We start from the raw sequence: 23,519 nt of genomic DNA on the forward strand, positions 1-23,519 counted from the left end.
TGCTTACATCAGGCTGTTACCTAGCAGTAAAAGTCAGGAAAAAGTGGATGAGTTAGGCGCATGAAAAGACATAGTTGAAACGCTCCGGCACTACGGCCGAAAACAATAGTAAGACAGAAAACTGTTATATTCTATTCTTTCTTTCAAAAGTTTCATTATCCTTTTAAAATCCTACAGATCTTACAACGCTAAATTCCTAAACGAAAAGATAAAACTTCATTCGCATAGTTGTTAAGTTTCATGCATTAATCGCCCACAATCAACTTGTTATTATCAGTGATTTGGTATGGCGGCACTTCAAGATTAGTTGGTGCGGGTCCCAAGCGTATACGACCAGATGTATCAAATGTGGAGCCATGACAAGGGCAATAATAACCGCCAAAATCTCCTTTTCCTGCTGCAAATTAAAAACGATGAGTTATATTCAGTGACAACTCACCTTTCGTGCTATTTACATATATTACTTGTCCTTACTTTAATTACAAACGACTCAGACTGAGCTAAATGTCACACTTACTAAGATAAACACCAATCTATCCACTGCAAATTCAGTCTGTTCCTACCTTATAAGACAAGACAATTATGCTATATTACAACTATATTTAATCTATCTCTGATAGCTGAATTCACTAAAACCTTTTTTTTTTTTTTTTTTTTTTTTTTTTTAAATTAAAATTAGTTGAAATATTGCTCAAACCTAGCGGAACACATCCAAGATGAGGGCAAACACCTATAGTTACAAGCCACTCATCTTTCTTTACTCGCTCATCATCAGTCTGTGGATCACGCAATTCGTTTAAGTTGACACTCTTCGCTTTTCCGATGTCATCTTGAGTACGATGGGCTACAAACAGTGGTTTTCCGCGCCAAGTATACGTTTTGCACTAAAAGATTTTGAAAAAAAATCCTGATAAGGACAAATATTTTAAAAAATTTACAAAAAAAGAATACTGTTGAATGCAGTAATTATCAGAATAAGCCATTACCAGAAAAATTAACTTTCAAGATTCGTAAATGAGGTCACAAATACAATAATGGTTATCATATTAATTCACATTTCAAAACTGAATGAACTATAAACTCGTTGCAAAATACAGTTTTCGAATCCGCTGTGATGGGTGCTATATAAAATAGATTTATTATGTAAAAGTTCATTCACGAAGTGCTGAGAACTTACCTGTCCCTCAGGAATTTCGTCCAAATCAATTTCTGTATTTGCCATAGCTAACTGGTCGGCTGGCATACTTTTGTAAGTGACAAGCGACTGTACAAACTTCGTAGCCATGTAGAGGTAAACTGCTCCGTTTACTGTAAATTATCACGAAATACCACCATAAAAATTTTATAAAGAAAAGAGATTTATGAAGCAGTGGAAAACTTTAATAAACTGGAAATGGTCTGACCTCCGAACAACAATCCTTGGGCCGTCACGCGGCGAAAATCTTCAGTATCTCTGGCTGCTTTTGTTGAGTCACTAGCTGCCTTCGATCGTTCATCGTCGTATTTCGGGAATCTTATATCGGTATGAATTAAACGACGTGATGTTGCTTCAAAAAACCGATTAAATATGTTGCTAGTAATCAAAACCTACGTCATTAATCAGAAATTCACAAAATTCCACACCATTTTATGCCGAAAAAATACGACCATACTTGCAAACAATCTTGGACTATAACCTGAATATTCCATACAATTCTAGTTGAATGGCACTTCATAATATCGGAAAAAAACCATAGATGAGGACTCTTTCTTCATGTTCAAATAAAATATAAGGAAAACTAATCAAGACTCCTTACTAACCTACAATTCGTTTAATAGACATCGCAGACAACATGCTGAGACCCAAAGATGGTGCATCTAACCATGAATTTCGGTTAGAGGACATTACCAGTGGGACAGTGTCTTTCTTATCCTTTGCGGGGACCGGTATTTGCAAATGTCCAGTTGGCTGACTTCCACACACCTGAGGAAAACCAAATACAAGAAAATGTGTCTTTTTTATACAAACTATTTTAATATGTTTCTTCCGTCAAATATTCATCGAACTGTTGTTGAAAACACTGAAAAATGTTCCTCTAAAAAACGCAGACTTTACTATCAGTCCCATCGCTGACAGCGAAAAACCAGTGTGAAGTGTATACCCAAACATTACCCTTTTTAAAGCAGCTTGATGAGTCCTCACTAAAGTTGCCATAATTCTTTTGGAGCACCTGGAAATGTAATTCAGACGATTATTACACAAATATTACTGACAAAAGTTTTAAACAACGTATTCGACAAATAAGGACTGTCGCAAAGAAATACAACCAAAGAAATTCTTCATAAACATTACACGGTTTTTGATAGAAAGTGAAGAATACGACACAGAACTTAACATTTCACTTGATAAAGTTATAAAGTTTATTCGCATTACAGCAACAAACAAGAAAAAAAATGTGGCATAATACAGAGTGATAATAACAAAAAGCAATACTACTGGACACTGAAATACTAGAACTCAAAAATTAACATTACTACTTTATAATCGCCAAGCACTCATGCCTATTCTCAGTTGATAGTAATCTGGCCAAGCTTCGGTGCGTCCTGTAAAAAAAGTAGGTTTAAAACCTTCAAAATGCAAAATTTACAGTAAGTAAATTTGGCAAATTTGTCCCTAGTGTTGACTCGCAAAGAAAAAAAAAAGTATTGCATACCAATTCCTGCAACTGCAAGGTCTCGATCATAGACGTGTTTGTTTATAGCTTCACTTATTGCCTTCTTATCTACATTTTCAATAGCATTTTCAAGATCGGACAATGATTGTACCGTATCAGAATAAAGGACCTATGTAGAATATACTGTTACGTAAAGACTCAAATTTATTGACAGTTAAATATATGAAAAAGGAAAAAAACGGTTACAAATAATGGTAACAATCAAATAAAACTTAACAAAAAATGGATTAACCAAATTTCACTTTTAAAGTAAGAGCATTAACAAATACTGGTAGAATTCTAAATTACGGATGATGCCAGCAGCTCAATATGGAAATACTTTACCTACCTGTTTAGCAATATCATCAACACGTGTAACGCTTGATTCCAAAGCCGAAAATGCTACTGTTTTATACATATTCTTGCCTCGCTCAATCTCTTCTTCAGATACTCCTATAGCCAATCTTTTCCTCAAAATTTCCTAGTAGAAACAATGATCAGCTACTAAGTGTACTCAGTTTGATACTTTATATTTTAAATTGAAACCATCACATTCATTACTACGGCGTAAACATCATTTCAAGTGATCGATGCATATTTAATGTTTCCGTTGTTTAAATATGTTTCTTTAAGAAAAATTTTATATTTTCCATTACAATCTTAACATTTAATTAGATTTTGACCAATTTAATCCCCTAAATATATCTAACCTAATCAGTAGTGCTGACCCGAAGTTAAATGACCACTTACCAACCCCGAATAACTTCCTTCATACCGAATGTGGTAGAAGCTACATCGCTACCATCCATAACGACGTAGAATCCAAACAAACCACAGTTCCCATAATTGATAGAAAATGACTTCAACTGATGCACTCCATAACCTGTAGAAATTTTCTGCGTAACAGCAGTGGCAGCATTGGTTGATGATAATTGTGTACAATCCCAATCGCCAATCATCTGAAAACCAATTTTCCATTCACATAGGCCTCTTATCAGCATGAAAACTTCATTCTGCATTTACAGCAAAATTTGCCTGTTAATGCTGATCAGTTTTACAATTCTAACCACTCTGACAGCAGAAAATCAATTACACATAACTTTAACTTACTGCACTTGCAACTTTTAATGGGATAGCATCGGGATGACTGAAACCAACGCCTTCAACTGCCAACGCGCCATACATAAAAGGCATATCATCATTCCGATATATGAACTGAAATAGCAGCATGAATTAAATCCAGATATAAGAAATGAAACAACAGCATTAATTAAATCAATGGAAACATATAAAGGCCAAAAAATATATAATTAACAAATAATATATGATAATATAGTTATGAAATCATCCAGGAGTTACGAAAATCCATGAACTAGAATATTCAAGCGCCACCCTAATATGTAAATTCAAAATACACATGAAATTCATTGCATATTTACTAAGGTAGAAATTACCTCGCTTCCCGTGAAACGAATTCCCTCCGAATCAAGAGTATTTCCTGACTGACCAGTTGAAAGATTATCAAAATATCGTTCAGCAAGGTTTACAATTTGAGAATGCTCAATATTACCAACTGCACCCAGCACCATCCGAGATGGTTTGTAGTAAGCATCTATATATTTGCGCAAATCATTTCGTGTCAAATTCCTACAAGTGTTACAAGTAACTTAAAAAGCGCATTTTTTTACTTTTATAAATTTCCAATATTATCCCTTTCCTTTTCAGATTTAAAACAAAACTTGTTCATCAATTAAAGAAGGCCCGAAAATTTTAGAAACAAAAGAAATACTTAAACATCAAATTTACCTCACTGTCTCCTCTGTACCGTAGACAGATTTAGCCATAGGTGTTCCCTGGAAAGCAGCATTATGAAGGTAGTCAAAAACCATTTCACTCGGATCTTCAGCTGCTTTATTTATTTCACACAGTATTCGAGTACGCTCAGTTTCCAAAGTCGCTTGCTCTAATTTACTGTTTTGTAGTACATCGGCCAGCAGTGCCACCACTGCAATAAGCAAAACATTCCTTTAACAGTTCGATAAACGTTCAATCCATTACATAACAAAGAATTATCTAATTTTTTCTATACAGAATACCATTCTCTACGTGTTTTGCGACGCACTGCACATAAAACGCATTATGATCTCTGGAAGTATATGAATCAAATCTTGCACCGATCTTCTCCAATTCTGTCTCCAATTCTGTTTGCGATCGTTTCTTTGTTCCCTTTAAAATATATTTAATTCAAAAAAAATTTTTTTTACCGAAGCAGTATTCACGAAATTTAAAGTTACACACACACGGTACATCATGTGTTCCAGGAAATTTGAAATTCCATTGTTTGCTTCATTTTCAAAACGACTTCCAGAATCGATCCAAACGCCAACCTGTAACTCTTTCTAAATTTTGTTTGATTATAAAAACCCATGAACAAAATATGTCTCGTATCAACATTGGGCAGATAGAAAGTGCAATCAGCTAAAGTATACGAAATATAGCCATATTTATAATATAGGCATTAAAAATTTGAGGAATAAAAACAGCGCTTACAGCGATGGTTGGTCGTTGGTTAGTTTCAGTGACAACACGAAACCCATTCTTCAAGGATGTAACTTCGGGCGCAGAAATACTACTCAATACATCACGTGCTGCATAAACTGCTGTAGCTCTGAGCTAAATGACAGTTACTGTTAAATTAATAGTGTCACACAACATAAAATAATTTGATTTTTCTGACGCATTTTTCTGCCGTTCGTTTTCGAGATAAATGGTATTTTCAATGAACAACGAATGAATATACTACTTGTGGAACAGAAAATGCTACTTGTAAAAGTTCCTCTGAATGAAGAACGAGTATTATATTACATTATATTGCATCACTATTTATAGGCCATGACATCTCTAATTTAGAATGCCACAAATTAAAACTGACATATACATATTGTCAGAGTATATAATTATGTCAAAACAACCCAAACAAAAAAAAATTAATGCAAATTTTTTAACGAATTACCGAAAGGTGTAAGCCATTGAAGGCGAACAGTGTTTTGGAAGTAGTGCACAACAGTGAACGCCATGACATCTCTGAAAACTGCCAAGTTAATACCGAAGTCTAACCCTTCACGTAACACTAGTGTCTCTTGCTCACAAAACACGTACGTCCACGCAAACCTAGCAAACAAACGAACTCATCGCTCATGGACACTACAGCTATCGTAGAGCTCAAATGCAACCAGTCATCCCACAGACTGATTTGTTCCCGTTAATCTTGATAAGGCATTTGGGATAAGGTTTCGAGATGGCTATACTTACACGACGATGTTTCGTCGATATAAGTAGTGGTGCTAAAGTTGGAGCGGTGAGGTAAGTACTTCGCCACGACTTACCTAGCACATATATTCACAGAAGTAAACGTATGATAATGAGCAGTGAAGAATGATGACACAGTGACAGTATGTGAGATTAGTTGTTAAACTGTGCCCAATTAAGTTTCATTATGTGAAATGAAATATGAAATTTAGTTTGCTTATAGAAACGACATGAAATCACTGAATTCTTTTTTAATTGAATTACTCGTTAAAAATAAACGTCTCTTTAAATGTCATTCATCTGACGAGATTGTATTTTGTACATGCATTGTAATCTATCGATAGACAGAGTCGTTCCGATCGTGATCATAATCATGATTTCAAGTACAATGATCGACGTATTTCCCACTCCTGCTTTCAGTCTCGTGTCATCTCACACACAATTCTTGAGTTTCCCGACCAGTCTTCTTTTTCCAATGATGGTTAATAATAATTACTAATGTATTCTAAAAATTTTTAATTCAAACCAATATTTTTCAAAGAATAAATCCTAAAATGACGGAAATCTGAATTTTTCTTCATAAGTGGTCTTTCTTATTTATCTCCGTTATTCCATTTTTTATCATATTACAAGAATTTTTATTTTATCTGTTGCTTTTTGCTAAAATAAAACTTTTGTTGTTTAGACTTTTTCAGATGCATAACCTTATCTGACAGTATTATTCTGCATTAGTAGTGATAGAATAATTTCCAATTTCTTACTAAAGTTAGCTAGCTTGTCAGTAGAGCAAAAAATAAAGCAAAAAACAAGCAGAAGTAGCAACACTAAGTTATGCAAACGATTAGTCGGTTTGCACAGAAATGCGACACACAGCTTTTTCTTCCCACTTTTCAACCATCTGTCTTTTTTCTTCATACTCTTCAGTAGAAGAGAAAATCTTCACTTTACTCAGTTATGTTTTAAACCTATTTCGAACATTCCAGTTATTCTTCATATATTTCCTCCTGATATTCGTTTGCTTTACACCTTCAAATTATTAATCTCGACCGCATTTTCTAGGAGAGATCTCTTGAGTGTATAATTTCTTTTACAACAAATTTCTTGACATACAGAAAGCGTGCAGTTGCTATAACTTCAGAGTTTTAATTCAGCCGGTTCCATTAAATAAGTAAACACCGATCCAGGTGTGTGTATGTATGTGTCTTTGTATTTGTATGTGTGTGTGTGTGTGTGTGTGTGTGTGTGTGTGTGTGTGTGTGTGTGTGTGTGTGTGTGTGTGTGTGTGTGTGTATGTATGTGTCTTTGTATTTGTGTGTGTGTGTGTGTGTGTGTGTGTGTGTGTGTGATTAATCAGCTTTCTGCTTAGTCAGCTGTGGAGTCAATCTTTCCACCGGGAAGTGGCTTAGTCCAAAGGTTCCCTATTAAATTTAATTAGCTAATTGTTTTCAAATGGAAGTAAATTTGCTACAGATATGGAAATGCAGTAAATGAGGATGGTATTATTTCCATGAGTTTTAAAAATTTATTATTAGTCAGTTGAATAAATTACTGAAAAGAGATGAAGTTTTTCTTAAAGAAAATGGTTAGCAGCTTTTCTGAATTTGCAAATGTGCACATTACATTTAAATGAATGCACTCGACACGTACTATCACCTGTAATATTTATTCATGTTTAACAGACTAATAGGTAAATAAGGGGAATACTTGGACAGATTAACTGGTGAGTCTCTTTGACAGCGTCCATATGAAAATAAGGTGTCTGACACATTACTGAGTAATCGGATCATTCAATGATTAGAACTATTATGATTTTCGCATTATACCATCTGACAAATGATTCAGATCAGATCACTGAAGGCTATCTTTTTTCCTTTTGCTTCATTACTTTGCTATGCAAGATTATCTGGTGACATCATACGGAGTTTTATGATTACTAGAAAATAAACATTTCTTGACAGAGCAATTATGTTAGCAAGCTTTCTTTATTTTTCTTAAAGTATGAACTAAAGATTTCTCGCAAAATAAAATAATGTAATTGGACTAATGGTCAACAATAAGGAAGAAGAAAAACAGAACAGAAATATTCTTTAATCTTCTAGAGATTGATTGGAACTGAAAAAGTTCAAATTTATCAATATCTCCATTCAATCCGCAATTTTATTGATATACCATTTCTATTTCCTTACTTATTTTCGATTAACCTAAATTTCACATCATCAAAGCCATATTTTTGTTATCATTTTCTGTACGTATTTCTACCTGGGGATAAGACAAAATGTTAACTAAAATTGGAAATGTTGAAACCTGGAATATTTGAGTTTTGATCAATCTTCAACATTTCAACAAAACAATCTTTGTTATCAGTATGAAATGTAGATAATGCCACGACTACTTTTACATTAGAGAGATAGCAGTTTTATCAGTTGCTCATATCAGAAATATAAAATATAAGGGCAGGTTGACTGTGTGCCTGTTTTTTTCCCTTTTTCTCTCTCTTTCAATTTATGAATTCACGCATCAATCATCCTTTCTTTTCCCCTCATTTTTCCTTCTCATTCATCATTGTTGCGGTATTGAACGGCTCTTTTTAATAGTGGTAAGATTATGATTATGTGTCACTCTGTCAATTCATTGATATTTAAATGATTATCAATGCTTGTTTAATTCTTACAATGTCTTTATAACAATAATTTCATATAAACAATGTCTCGCATTTACGATTCAAACGAGTACCAAAATGAAGCTGGAAATAGCTCGGTTAGTTTTACCTTTGATCAGTGATAAGTGAACAGTAGGCTACTTACTCTACTGGTTCAGTCCTATTTGTTGACAGCTGAAATGAAGTGCTTAATTAACGATTCATGCATCTCTTGGGGTCATCTTATGCGGATAGATGAACGGATCTGTACATAAGAAATTGATGGAATTTTGAAATGAATATTATATGTTATGAAGTATTTCATGAAGCATGTCCGCATTCTATCTTATGCGCATTAATTAGATGGCGGGCAATTGTTTATTCCATCTGATTGTGATATTTACCGCTTCGTCGGCTAATTCAGTTATGAGAGTTAAAAAAGTTAAGCTAAAGTTTCGAAAATGTTGTGAACAGCATTGTAGAAAGTATTATCAAAAGTTTGACATTCCTTCTTATCAGAAAAGTGTTCAACTAGATAATTACTTATTTCACTTTTCTTTTATCCATTCTACTTTAAGTGCACGAACAGCAAACAATAAAGATATTGGCCTTAGACATGCAAAAATTGTAGGAAAGAAATTGCTCAGAATGGAAGCGGAAAAAGAATGTGATTCAGAGGACTGCACAACAACAGCATGTCACATCCATGCCAGTCACATATATTGCTCGGCCTAGCTATTGTCCTATGTGAGTGACATTATCATTTTAATTATTCTAATCATTCAGTCTACGACACAATGACTCTGACCTTCTCAAAGAAAATATAAGTTCATCGATCTGAAATCATTTGAATTCTACTTCTTACTTAGGAACCAATCAATAGACATTACTATTTCTCCTAGTTTCAATAAGCGAGTAATCAAAAAACAAACAGTTGAAAACTTCTGCTTTCTAAAATCTAAACTACAAAAGCTTAATCAAAAGCACGAAAGGGAGTGTTTTCATATATTTTTCTAGTTATTCAATTAAATTTCTCGCTATTTTTAAATTTCAAGATTTAATAATTTGCTGTTACGGTTAGAAACTGAAATAAAAAAATGATTTCAACACAGATAAAAGCAATATTGGATTATTTATCATCAGATTGGTGATATTGAGTGATTATTCAGAATGGTTTACTTTCCAAGAATTTCTTAAGGAACAATGGGCGTCTTTTATTTTTTTATTAATTCATTACTTTCAATTTAGTGATAAGTTTAATATGCATTCTAGAAGTTGTGCTATAGGATTTACTCAAAAAAAAGTCTAAAAAGAACATAAAGGATGTATATTTAGACATATTATGCGACCTTTACTGGATAGTTTTAAATTAACTTCATTCTGTTATTTTTACACATTTATTCAATTAAATTCCTGAAAGTTAAGCCGAAAAATGTTCAAACAACTGAGTTTGCACAGACATCATAAATTATAAATTAGGAATAGCGAATTGTTCTCAGAGAAGAAAAAGATAAAAATGCAAAAAATTATTTCAAATATATTTTCAATTAATTTCAAATGAAATATACTTGCCTACCCATAACTTGAAGCAACTGATTGGTCATGTTAATAAAAACATTTAATATTTCAATAATGAAACCACTGTACAAATTCAGAGAAGACGGTTTATGGCAATCTAGGCGGCCGAAGCAAGAGTATAAGAATATGGCCAGTAGCTTGGGTCTGGGATATCGTAGTGTAAAATCGTTGAACACTATTAGTCAGACTCATAATTTGGTAAGTTAAGATTTCATCATAAAATTTATTGGCGAAGCGTTAATGAATCGGAAATCAAAATCTGTGAAATTTTAAGGAAAAAATATGAAAAAAATTTGTAGGAGAAATTGAGGCTTATTGTTCATGGATTTATAAATCGGCCTGAATTCTATAGACTAATAGCCGTTTTTTAAAGCAAATTAGTAGCAGGAACTTCGATTACGTGCTGGTTCACCACAGATTCCATCCAGTATTGGTGATATTATTAATACAGAACATGGTTTCACGATTCAACTAGACACAAGACATTTCCAACCGAGAGATATTCAGGTTTTTTCTAAATCCAACACACGTGGATGACAAAGGCCAAATTATCAGCAATAAATAAATATTCTTTCCAGGTAACTTTACATCAGAACACGCTTAGTGTAACTGGGGATCGCTTAGAAGATGATGGTACTGGTGCGCAAAGACTACATCGAAGTTTCACACGGAAGTATATAATCCCTTCTGATGTTCGACTTTCTTCCTTATCATCCTACACCACCAATAATGGCTATTTAATCATCAAGGTATTTATTTATATACATTTTTTTCCAGAGTATTTTCTAGAGGTAGTCATGATCCATTTCTGGGAAGATTCATATGAAACGATTATGTGCGCCTGCGCCTCTTCTAGTACAGGACTTCATCCGTTTTCTTATCCCAATAGTTTTTCTTGCAGGAATTATTCTTTGAAAGTGGAAGGTGATTTTTTCTTTCTTCAAAACAATTTTATTTGAATTGACATCCTCAGCTCTTTCCAGGGTAGCCGAAAAGGCTGGAAGGAAACCGACTTAACGAAGCATTTGGCATCTACATCAATATCCAACGAATCAATGACAAGTGCTGTTTGAGATATATGTAGGAAACGTTCTCGTAGTCGTGATTTTGTTGTTCAGATCTCTTATGCTATCAGTAAATAAGAGTCATTTTGGGACAAGTTTATCTGTCTCATAAATATTTCTCGTCATTTTTGGTGGATAAGTAATTATGTATTTAATATTTGAGAAATATAAAAGGGAATGATACCTTTATCATTATTGTATTGTTTGGAGGAAAAAGACGTGAGAACTGAGAAATTCCAATCAATAAAACAAGATAAGTTGAAAAGAAGAAAAATTACGGCAAGTTCAGCAGGAAGAAGTAAGTCTTGCACTGAGGATGCAGTGCATTGATTGTCAGAACAGAAAGCATGTCCGCCTGCAAATCTTCGGAAAAATGCTATAAACTAAATCCCCTGCACATCTTTGCTTTTGCATTCTCCCTTACTGCAAGTAAAAACCTGTCAGTTTAGTTGTTAATTATTTCGCAGGTTGAGGTTGACTTCCATCGCTACTTTTGTTATTGCATTCTTTCCGGCTATCCTGTCCGAAGATTCACAAATACCAATCAAGCCTTTTCTGGCTAGCTTCAATTCGATCTATCTCTTATCACTATCAGCATTTACGAACTAATAGTAAACACAACATTTGCTGCTTGTTAGCTGGAAAGACTTACAGATGATTAATAAATTTGGAAGAGATGAATTGAGGAAATATGTGAAAGTTTGGACATCTGCGCACCATCCTATTCCATTTCTTCCTTTGCTCTCAGAAAGAGATGGATGGAAGCAATTCATAAGCAATTCACAAGTGAGTTGAAAAATATCTTTTCCAGAAAGGATGATCCGAAATGTTCCCGGCACTCAAAGCTACACTAACTGAGTTTGAGCTGTTCCTCTACTAGCTCCATAATTAAACCCGCAGTCTGTTAAACATATTATCCTTCTGGCCTCCCCACATCAACAACTCTTAACTCACATCCCGTCTTACGATCACGTCATAACGAGCCTCGGTATGCAAAATAGATAATTAATTATGTGCAACCAACTACTCACTCACCGTCTGATCCCATTACTGAAAGCTCTGATTTCATCTCTGTAACTGCAATGCAAATCGCTCACAAAAGCTGCATTTATTGTTCTATAAGTCTATGCATATATATATATATGTCTGTGTGTATGTGTGTGTCTGTGTGTGTGGGTGGTTGGAACGTTCTTGACAAAAGTGAGTTATTCTTTATGGCGCAATGTAGCTGATATCCGGTTGAGATTTCTGATTTCTGAGTCACTGTCCGATGTGTAACAGACACAAATTGCTAACAAAGGAAGATGGAACCACAGCTGGCGCTGTGTTGCTAAATGCATATGGTGTCCGGGGGCACAGGAGAAGCTACTAGAGAGAAAGACTGGAAATTTGAGAGAGGAAACTGAGGTGATAAAGGGGAGGTGTAGACCGCCATGCACCAAGTGCACTCGGTTTCAACTTCAACTTCAACTTCAGCTCCAGCTTCTCAATCCTCAGCTTTTCGAGTGATTAGCTATCAGTCTGTCCTACCCAACACAATGTTCTACTCTCTACAAGCCAGTTCTTATTGGTGGTTATATGTATGGAAATTCACAAAACTTTTCTCAAATTTCACCAGTAAACTATACTGTATTTATTACTTTATCAATATGATAAGCATAGGTAGCAAGGGTAGAATTATATATGTTCTAGGTATTATTGAGGAGGAGATGAATTGAAATAAATGACATCGATTAGTTATTTCATCTCAATTCTTGTTCCCAAGAAAATTTCTCTAACTTCATTTTGTTCTTTGTTATTTTCTTTTCTTCATACGATAATAGAATTAACTAACATAGTTCCAGAAAAGCTGATTGGATTCGACATAAAATACTGAAGAACGATCTGTTCAACTATTCTCTACAATTTTCCGTTCCGTCTCTTGCAGTGGTCGTTGTTCAGCCCAAACTCTTCATAAAATCAACTATTTAACAAGTTTTACTCACAATAGATTAAAGAAGCCGATAAAAGAATGAATCAATTAAGGTTTTCCGAATACAAATAGCAGAGAGATTGTAATGTCCCTTTTTAAGCCATATCTTCTGCACTTAATGATGAAGCAAGGAAAAAAAAAGGAAAAATTGATGGGTTGAAACAATACTCAAATGGATTTCAGATTTTAAATAAAAAAAGCGGTGGAAGAAGTTGCAGAGGTCATCTGATCGTACATGATGTGTGAAAGTATGTGAAAGTAACTGTAGAAGATTTCATATGTTTGCTTCATTCTCAGCTATATCAGTAATATTATGTGAAGTGAGAAACCTTGAGAAGCATGGGACGCATATTTACTTTAACATTGCACCATTTTCGTCCTTCTAGCTGCGGATTCAATAGTGATATTGAGGATTGTAGTGAGTGCGATGGTTTAACAATTGATCTCGATCTGATGCTCAAATTACTTTCAAGAAGAGGAAGTGAACTGTTGAGAGATAAGAGTTAAAAGAGTAATATTTAGAAAGGAAAATCGAAGATCAAATTATGAATTATTATTTGTGCTTTATTGGACTTTAGTAAAAACTTACATTCATAAATGGCTTTTCAAAATTTGTCTTTTAGAAAACAGTACTGTTGTTGTTTGCCATCATGTCTTGACAGTTCAAATTATTTCGAATTTTTATAAACAAAACTTTTCACAGTAGTCTTCAGAGAGCAATTATTTAACTTTTAAACTACTGTTAATAATATTGTCAATAGTTAAAACAGTGTTCAACTATCTAAATTTTTTCTTTATTCTAAATCCTTCAAAGATTAGTTTTTCTAGTTGATTATTTCATAAATATTGTCTTATTAAAAGAACGAAAATTTACTTATGTATTTCTTCTCTCTAAGCTATGTATCAAGCCTAACAAAACAAAAGCATCCCTACTAATGTCAACTCTTCGTGAAGGAATAAGTAATAATGGTTACTCACGAGGAACAAGACTTATGGCTGCCAATTTTTTGATACGTTGAATCATTTGGCTGAAAATCACAAAGCTTAAGAAAAAGATGAAAAATTATAGTTCAGTTCGGAGATAGTCGAAATTCCTTTCAAACGACCACGCATCGGAAAAGAAGGCTGAATGAAGAAACATAACTACTCAAGTGGTGCACGAAGATTAACCAACATATATAATTAAATTATTTCAATTATATATGCGACATTATGTTGTGTCTAAAATTACTGCTGCTGGCAATATTTTCTACGGAACAGCCGATATTGCCTGCAAGATTGTCACCTTTCGTTGACGCAGCTGCATGTAAAGGATGTGTACCGCCCTGTATCTGTCCTGGACGAAAAGGAGAGCGGGTATTGCCTTCCCTTATTTGATAAAATATCGAGAGTTCTGTATTACTTACCTTGATAAAGGTTTCGTGTATATATAAATTTTTCTGTAAATTTTCAAGAAATGTACGAAGGGTTCTGATTATTTCTAATTCTACAATATTTTATTCATTTTAGGGCATACCAGGTTTTCAAGGTGAAAGAGGTCATCCCGGAGCACCTGGTCAGGATGGTGGTGAAGGGCAAGCTGGCGCAGGTGGAATGCAAGGTGCAGAAGGAGATTTCGGTGATCCAGGAATGAAGGGTGCTAGAGTGAGTTATTGCAGGAAGTTTCACTTAGGAAACGATCAGATGTTCTTTTTCAAGGGCAATTTAAATCAATATTTTCCTGTTGATGAAAACATAAAAATTGTTACAGGGCGATCGAGGTTTACCAGGCGCACCGGGTCATGTTGGATATCCCGGACTCGATGGCTTACCTGGTATGAAGGGTGAAATGGGTATACCGGGATGCAATGGTACGGATGTGAGTTCATTTTTTTAATTTTTAATAGATTTCTCTGATACACTTATCTCAATTTTAGTGTCATGTAGTATGCAAAAATTTGATTTTTTCAAATCTACAGAATAAAAAATTGCAGTAAATTTCTCACATTTTCGAATGTCTATTGCTTTATAAAGTGAAAATTTTTAAAGATTAAAATCTAAATTGCTATCCTTAAATATGTTTCTCCGTTTAATTTTTGCCACTTTCATTAATTGGCATCTGTGGAACAATTGCCATCTTACCTGTATTTATTCATCAATAATTTAAGTTGTAATCACATTCAAACTAATAAACTTTTTTCAGTGTCGTTCCCAAAAAGTTAAAATTCTTCAATTCGTTCTTTAATGCAAATAAACAAATAAATTGAATGAAATCAACTTTAATTGCATATTTATAGCCTTGCTTTTGATCTTTTGTAATTACCGATTATTTGGATGGTTAGCTCCAAATTATTAAAGAAAACGTTAACTTAATACACATCATCTCTTCATTACCGTATAGTTTTATAGGGAAGACCAGGATTACCAGGTTTAACGGGTCCTCCAGGTTTAAGAGGTCCTCCTGGCGAACCGGGTCGTTCTGGATATCCTGGACCACCGGGCGAAGGAGGTATCAATTCAATTGGCAGGAAAGGTGAACGAGGAGACTCGGGTCGTGCTGGATTACCTGGTATACCAGGTTTACCCGGATTACCAGGACCGAAAGGTGCGAAAGGAGATCCTGGACCGTATGTAAGTTGCATTTCTCAAATTTTTTTTTTGTCAATAAATTATCTTTAATAAATCTATTTGCAACAATTTTTTTACAGGGACCACCAGGCTTCCCCGGTCCTCAAGGTCCGAAAGGACGCATGGGAATTCGAACACCGGGTATGAAGGGTGAAAAAGGTTTAGCAGGACCACCAGGACCACCCGGGCCACCAGGTAGCTTTGCTGGTGCATCTGCTCCGGAAGAAACGGAAGTAATTCAAGGACCTGTGGGACAACCAGGTACATTATGAAGTATTAACACAAAAATAGAATAACTTTTCAAAATGAACTTCTATTCCTGTTACGTTTGAGTAGGCTTTTTGTTACTATATCTCAAAATTATATTACAGGTTTGAAAGGTGAGAAAGGACGAGTTGGTCCAGTTGGACCTCCTGGATTTGCTGGAAGTGATGGGGTGCATGGATTTCCAGGAATCAAAGGACAAAAAGGAGATCCTGGCGATTTAGGAGCGAGAGTAAGATTATTTGGTAATTACTCCAAAGCTCACATTGAATTCCTGTTTTCTCCACAAAGGTTATTTGGAGAAGATAAAATATCCTCGTCTTAATGAGTATTTTGCCCATCTGAGAAATGTTCTATAATGTTTTGATCGGCAGGACTTTCCTTTTTGCAGGGCAAACGAGGGAAAGATGGTCCTATGGGTTTGATCGGAGAAAAAGGTGAAACAGGCATCCAGGGTGTACCAGGTCTTGATGGCTATTCGGGACAGAAAGGTGCTGCTGGTGAATTGGGTTATGACGGTCGAATCGGCCAAGAGGGTGATCCTGGACCACCGGGTGAATTTGGTGTCGGCAGAGGGCAGCCAGGACCACGCGGTTTACAGGGAATTGATGGAGCACCCGGAAAAAAAGGACAACCAGGTTCGTACCACAATTGTTCGCTAATAAAAACTGTGAATAATAAAGAACACGAAAAATGGAGTGATTTTATGAAGAACTATTACAGGTACCCCAGGTGGATTAGGTCCAGTCGGTGCTCGAGGACCGAATGGTGCTCCCGGTCTACAAGGATCTCCTGGTCTAAGTGGCATACCTGGATATTCAGAGAAAGGTGATCGTGGTGCAGATGGCAATCCAGGTTACGTGGGAGATGCAGGAGCGCCGGGCACTCCTGGTGACTGCGGAGTGCCAGGTGAACAAGGTTTACCAGGCTTCGACATCCAAGGACCACCAGGATTGGAAGGAAGGCCTGGTCGCGACGGTTTTACTGGAGTGCCGGGTGATGTGGGTGATCATGGATTAGCGGGTTTGAAAGGGTTTCCTGGTACTGGTGTTTCGAAAGTGGGTCCGCCAGGTATGATCGGTTTAATAGGGCCGCCTGGAGAGAATGGACGAATCGGTTTAGATGGAATACCGGGTAGTGCTGGTTATCCTGGGGTAAAGGGTGATGACTGTGGATATTGTGCACCGGGTGTACCAGGACAAAAGGGCGACGCTGGTCTTCCCGGTCAGGATGGATATCCAGGTCCAGTGGGTCCAAACGGAAATCAAGGTCTTCCTGGAATGAAAGGTTTAGCTGGAAAACCAGGACATCTGGGTTCTGATGGACAACAGGTATTGATATCATATTGGTGATCCTATGAATTTTAATACTTGTATCTAGTTAGATGTTTGGAAATTTTTGTCAAAAGATGTTCATAAATTTCGGTGTTTCTGCAGGGTTCCGAAGGTTTGCCGGGACTACCGGGTTTCCAGGGAATAAAAGGTGAGGCGGGAGAAATTCTTGGTGGAATGGAGAATCCTCGAGGATTCCCAGGAATCAAAGGAGAAAGAGGGGAATCAGGCATGTTACTTTACTTCAAGCGATTTCAAGACTGTCGGTAACAACAAACTCTACAATCTCGTTACTTTAAAAATTTTTTAATTCTGAGTTCATTTAAATTCAACGAGGAATTATTTGCTTATCTTCTTTACAACACATTGCATCACTTCATGGCAACTTTTCGCAGGTATTCCTGGAGAACGAGGAAATCCTGGAGTTGATGGGTTACCTGGACCACCAGGTCCAGATGGAACACTCGGTTTTCCTGGAGAAAAAGGCTTACCAGGAATTAACGGAAAGCATGGTCGTGATGGAGCTGTAAGTTTATATTTCCAGTACTTCAGTTTTTAGAAAGGAGCATTCGATTCTCAATAAATTGGATTTTCATACCGAATTTAAAAACGAAACTATTTTTAGTGAAAATCTCTCTAAAAAGTTCAAAATAGTTATTTCATTCAACTATTTCGGAAATGCAGATTATTTTAGCCTGGACAGTCTGGAGCGGTTGGACCACCAGGTGACTCATATCCAGGTCCGCCTGGTCTAGATGGGACAAAAGGTGAACGAGGTGCTGATGGTTTGCCAGGTCTTCCTGGACCAATTGGACCACAAGGACCACCATATAGTGGTCTAATTAGAAGTTTGGTTGGTCGTGATGGTTATAATGGAGCACCGGGGTTGAAGGGAATGCGTGGATCCGATGGTCTTCCCGGTTTACCAGGCTCACGTGGTCTGGATGGGTTACCAGGAAGAGTTGGTGAACCTGGCATTATTGGATATCCTGGTAAGCTCGGACAGAGCGGAATTCCCGGACATCCTGGTTTGTTGGGAGACGATGGATACCCAGGAATTCCTGGTGAAAGTGGATTACCGGGAGCAGGAGGTCTTCCTGGCCTTAGTGGCCTATCAGGTTTACGCGGCGAACCAGGTATAGGCTTAATCGGACAAGTTGGTTTTCCCGGAGGAAAAGGTGAGAGCGGTAGACCTGGTTATCGAGGACATGTTGGGAAAGCAGGAGCACAAGGAAAGATAGGAGTTGCTGGTGCGAAAGGTGCAGAAGGTAAGGATAAAACCATTTCGTTGCTTTTTGAACTTTAAGAAAAGAAAGGCTACTACTACTATTACCACAAATGAATTCAATAATGATTTCTAATGTAAGGTGTGAATGTTGAAAATATGTGCCAGTATATTGCAGGTGAAAATGGTTATCCTGGACTAGCTGGGATCCCTGGAAAAAAAGGTGAACGTGGTTTACCGGGAATACCGGGAAAAATAGGACGTCCAGGACGAGCAGGAGAAGCTGGCACCCCAGGAATTCCAGGACTGAAAGGAAGAAATGGTATTCCCGGCAGAGATGGTTTGCCTGGAATTAAAGGAGAAAGAGGTTTTGCTGGACTGCCAGGTTTACCTGGAAAAGTTGGAGCGATCGGCGAGGCAGGAACTCCTGGTGAAAATGGACTGTTTGGTTATCCAGGACTGAAAGGAGAACCAGGTATAGATGGGATGCCAGGACAACCCGGTTTCCCTGGTATGTCAGGAGATCGTGGACTTGATGGATTGCCTGGGTTGCAAGGTGTTGATGGCGAACCAGGTCTACCTGGTGTTCCTGGACTAGAAGGCCTTCCTGGTTTATCTGGAGCTCCAGGTTTTGCTGGCTTGCCTGGCATAAAAGGAATACGTGGTGAACCTGGACGATTTGCTCATCCAGGACCGCCAGGTGACGTCGGATTACCAGGACCACAAGGCCCCATTGGTTTACCAGGACAGGATGGAATACCGGGGACTAAAGGAGAACCTGGTTCATTGGGAAACAGTTATTCCGGTTTACCAGGCTTGCAAGGCACGGAAGGAGAACCTGGTAGAGATGGAATCGATGGACCTGTTGGGTTTCCTGGTTTACCAGGAATGATTGGTTATCCAGGTGCGATCTACATCAAAATTCCACTTATTATTGAAAAAAATATTTTATTAAATAACGTTACACTGTAGTGGTTAACATTTTTAAAAAATTCTTCCTCTTACTGCTTACAAAATAAAGAATAAAGTAATGAATATTTCACAGGAGCCAAAGGTGAGCAGGGCGATATAGGAAGGAGTGGTGGACGTGGATTTGATGGACAACCAGGCATACCTGGTGTCAAGGGTGAATTTGGGTTGCCAGGACTACCAGGTATTCCCGGTATTCAAGGTCCACCTGGATTAGACGGCATGTTGGGTCAAAAAGGTCATGCTGGTCTTCCAGGTGAGCCTGGATTTGATGGTCAGAGAGGAAAATCAGGAGAACACGGTAGAAAAGGAGAAATTGGCCAGTCAGGATCTCCTGGATCAATTGGTCCAGTAGGAGCACCTGGTATACCGGTTAGTTAATAGTAATATTTTTCTGATAAATGACGACTGATTTGAAGATGCTTCTTAACAGAACAACATCTTTCTGGCTGATTTCAGGGTGAAGTGGGCTTATCTGGATTACCAGGTATGCCTGGTGATGAGGGTAGTGCAGGTCTGCCAGGCATACCAGGAATCAAAGGTTTACGTGGTGATGCTGGTGCTGTGGGCTCTGCTGGCTTGAACGGCTTTCCTGGCATTGCTGGTGCTCGAGGTGACGATGGGCTCCCTGGTCTGCCAGGAGCACCTGGATTCGGTAAGTTCCATAAAAAATAACAGAATATTTGCTTTCTTGACAATTACTAGGGTTAGGAAACATATGAAGTTTACCACGTTCAATTTGGTGTTAAATAAAAATACATTTTTTCAGGAGTTCAAGGTCCACCGGGTGATATAGGTTATCCTGGAATTGACGGTAAACTTGGTTTGCCAGGTTTTAAAGGTGGACGTGGTGAAGAGGCCAGGTCAGGTATGGCCGGTGCGTCCGGTATGCCTGGTACTGATGGTCTTCCAGGTTATCGTGGTGAAAAAGGCATTTCTGGAATTCCGGGCAAAAGAGGTAATTATGTTTACCACTTATAAAATTAATGCTGAGCTGCCTGTTGTTATATTGCTCCTTTCATTGCTGCACAGTTATTTTACACGACATATTGTAGGTCGTGATGGAGCTCCTGGATTACCTGGGCCAGCAGGAAAGGATGGCTATCCGGGCGCAAAAGGTGAAAGAGGTCTTTCCGGTTTTCCAGGAATACCAGGAAAAGATGGAATTTCTGGATATTTGGGAGAACGGGGTGTATCCGGTGTTCCAGGTATGCCAGGTTATCCTGGCAATGTTGGATTACCAGGACTATCCGGTATGCCAGGACAGAAAGGTATTCACTTTTCTGTTTGACCATTTTTCTCCAAAAATTGACATAACTATCAGCAGTGTTGTATTTCAAGATTCGATGCCAGTCGGGTACCTTCTAGTGGTATGAAGTTAACTAATGTTTTTTGAAAGCTTATGTGATCGAGATGAAAAATTTTACAGGAACACGTGGTGATGATGGATTGCCAGGTGTACCAGGTTTGCAGGGATCGGTAGGGCCAATAGGAAGACCTGGTCCTCCAGGTAGACCTGCTGTTTATAATCAATACTTGCATTCACCTAAGGGTGAGCAAGGGTATGCTGGAGTGCCTGGACAGAAAGGCTATCCAGGAGAAAATGGAAACCCAGGTAACATTTTTGTATATTTAAGATATTCATTCGGCTTAATCTGTGGAATTTACTGCAGACTGTTATAAATTATGCACAAACCTAAAATAAAGCAAAAGATAACAGCCCAGCATATTTAAGCTAATGTTTAGGCATGCGAGGACCACCAGGAGCAGCAGGATTTCCGGGTTTACCTGGTCCACCAGGTAGTCCCGGACTTCCAGGCATACCAGGTATCAAGGGTGAGATGGGCTCGAACGGGTTCCCAGGATCAACAGGACGTATCGGACAAGTAGGGCAGCCAGGACCACCTGGATTTCCAGGGCCACCAGGTAGCTGGGCACCATCACGTGGTTTCACTTTTGCAAGACATTCGCAAGCAACTGAAATACCACGGTGTCCGGCTGGATCACAAATGTTGTGGAATGGCTATTCGTTGTTATATGTACAGGGAAATGGTCGTTCTAGTGGTCAAGATCTTGGTAAGTTGCTGAAACAGTCTGGAGTATCAGATGACAAATAATAGTATTTTATTGATCCACCTCATGATCTCTTCACTTTTGGAAGTGATTGATGATGTTGCGACATTCTGTTTGGTGTTTCACTCAGAAAGAATTCCACTGCATGTAGCGAGCATTGCTTCAGGTCAACCGGGGTCATGTTTGTCGAAATTCAGTCCGATGCCATTCATGTTCTGTAATTTGAACAGTGTTTGTCATGTTTCTAGCAGGAACGACTACTCATTCTGGCTTTCCACCGCAGAACCAATGACACAGATGATGAATCCGGTGAGTATGCCGTTTTTATGGATCCCTTTTGTTTAGCATTCATTTGCCTGAAAAGAAAAACGCAAAAATTTCCTTTTATAGGTATCCGGCACGGCCATAAGGCCATATATTTCGCGATGTGCGGTATGCGAAGTACCAACACAGATACTAGCAGTCCATTCCCAAGATTCATATGTACCACAATGTCCACACGGATGGTCTCCTCTGTATTCTGGCTATTCATTTGTTATGGTATGTTCCAGTCTTCTGTACTTGGTATTCTTCCATCTCTTGGCTTTTGACACTTAGAGAAGTATATCAGATTTCTTTTACAGCATACTGCTGCTGGTGCCGAGGGAACTGGGCAGAATTTGGAATCGCCAGGAAGTTGTTTGGAAGAATTTCGAGCAGTACCATTTATTGAATGCCATGGCCGAGGAACATGCAATCATTATGCAACTAATCACGGCTTCTGGCTAGCCATTATTGATAAAGTAAGTTCTAGGTAGCCAAGCTTTAAGATATTCTTCCACAAATATCCGCATATGTCTGTCTACTTTTCAGAATAAACAGTGGCAAAAACCTATGTCACAAACGCTTAAAGCGGGTGGTTTGAAAGACCGCGTGAGTAGATGTCAAGTATGTCTCAAAAACAAGTGGTAAGAAATGTTTAATACCCATAATTTTAGCCCTGATAATGTTTTACGTCTGCTTGCTCTTCCTTTTTCTTTCACTACTAAAATTTTCTGATTGATTATAACAGCTGTTTAACTAGTTTACAATATCCTTTCCCATAACTGCTAGTGAATCAAAAACATTGGAAAAATATTCGGAAAAAATGAATAAGGTCCGAACTGGAGTAAGGATTTGGAGGACTTTTATGAATTAAGCATTTGCTATTAATTCCCGTTTATTTCAGAAAATTGAAATTCCCGAAATAACTTATGGAACTGGTGCTATGTGAATGGTGTTCACTCTGTCATTTCATGTAAGGTGAAAGCTCAGAAATTCTTTTCCCTCAAAAGCAATAACTGCCGTTCCATTATACAGCGTACATAAAAATTATTACTATAGTAAACATTGCAATTTGTTTCTTGTTTTACCCTGTATATTGGACTCACTGCCAAGACATTTTAAAATAAAGCATTTCCTATTCAGCCGTGAAAGAACACCGAAGACACGCTTTCAGCGAGGCAGAATTTTGCTGGATATACGACAAAAGTTATATATATATATATATATCAATTACATTAGAATTTCATTTAGGGGTCAACAACAGATAATAACGATAGGAAGTTCGTTCCTCACTTCACAATAAGTTTAGTAACTCCTACAAAACACAACTGCTAATTAAATTCGAGTCCAGGTGACGAGTCTCCTTGCTCATATCTCCTCAAAATTACTGATCACGACAATAATTTAATGGAAGTCCTCGATATAAGTTATTTACTCATCTGACCTGTCTAGATCTCTTGAAGATGAACGAAGAAAAACCAGCAAGATGTAAC

The 23,519-nt window shown here is 37.4% G+C and overlaps 4 protein-coding genes across 5 annotated transcripts; 2 read left to right on the forward strand and 2 right to left on the reverse strand.

Annotated features, from left to right (window-relative positions):
- Window positions 1-245: 245 nt before the first annotated feature.
- On the reverse strand, window positions 246-2,194 carry Bma-isp-1.2 (Uncharacterized protein; the record flags this gene model as incomplete). Of its 2 annotated transcripts, XM_001900657.2 has the most annotated exons (6): window positions 246-397; window positions 698-884; window positions 1,178-1,308; window positions 1,404-1,547; window positions 1,801-1,963; window positions 2,153-2,194. In XM_001900657.2, 6 exons carry the CDS (start codon window positions 2,192-2,194, stop codon window positions 246-248), a joined length of 819 nt encoding a protein of 272 aa, XP_001900692.1. The 2 variants fall into 2 exon arrangements, with proteins under 2 accessions (XP_001900692.1, XP_042933168.1); XM_043077234.1 differs by lacking the exon at window positions 2,153-2,194 and having other exon boundaries at window positions 1,801-1,885.
- A 324-nt stretch (window positions 2,195-2,518) lies between these two features.
- Window positions 2,519-5,775, reverse strand: Bma-ucr-1 (mitochondria bc1 complex core subunit 1, putative; the record flags this gene model as incomplete). The annotated part of the gene is made up of 11 exons (XM_043077235.1): window positions 2,519-2,583; window positions 2,694-2,823; window positions 3,043-3,163; window positions 3,444-3,652; window positions 3,804-3,908; window positions 4,148-4,340; window positions 4,500-4,698; window positions 4,790-4,919; window positions 4,994-5,080; window positions 5,244-5,366; window positions 5,707-5,775. 11 exons carry the CDS (start codon window positions 5,773-5,775, stop codon window positions 2,519-2,521), a joined length of 1,431 nt encoding a protein of 476 aa, XP_042933169.1.
- A 2,930-nt stretch (window positions 5,776-8,705) lies between these two features.
- Window positions 8,706-11,291, forward strand: Bm7637 (Collagen alpha, putative; the record flags this gene model as incomplete). The annotated part of the gene is made up of 6 exons (XM_001900655.2): window positions 8,706-8,759; window positions 9,272-9,387; window positions 10,296-10,416; window positions 10,606-10,725; window positions 10,797-10,967; window positions 11,202-11,291. 6 exons carry the CDS (start codon window positions 8,706-8,708, stop codon window positions 11,289-11,291), a joined length of 672 nt encoding a protein of 223 aa, XP_001900690.1.
- A 3,175-nt stretch (window positions 11,292-14,466) lies between these two features.
- On the forward strand, window positions 14,467-22,931 carry Bma-emb-9 (Collagen alpha, putative; the record flags this gene model as incomplete). The annotated part of the gene is made up of 23 exons (XM_043077236.1): window positions 14,467-14,610; window positions 14,764-14,898; window positions 15,005-15,112; window positions 15,643-15,864; window positions 15,942-16,122; window positions 16,233-16,357; window positions 16,517-16,763; window positions 16,849-17,456; window positions 17,562-17,685; window positions 17,852-17,982; window positions 18,151-18,724; window positions 18,860-19,585; window positions 19,727-20,022; window positions 20,110-20,305; window positions 20,420-20,608; window positions 20,706-20,921; window positions 21,080-21,265; window positions 21,397-21,726; window positions 21,890-22,032; window positions 22,114-22,263; window positions 22,347-22,505; window positions 22,576-22,670; window position 22,931. Coding segments are annotated over 23 exons (5,286 nt in total).
- Window positions 22,932-23,519: the final 588 nt, after the last annotated feature.

Source organism: Brugia malayi, assembly GCF_000002995.4.
Source record: "Brugia malayi strain FR3 genome assembly, contig: Bm_v4_Chr1_scaffold_001, whole genome shotgun sequence".
Lineage (NCBI taxonomy): Eukaryota > Metazoa > Nematoda > Chromadorea > Rhabditida > Onchocercidae > Brugia > Brugia malayi.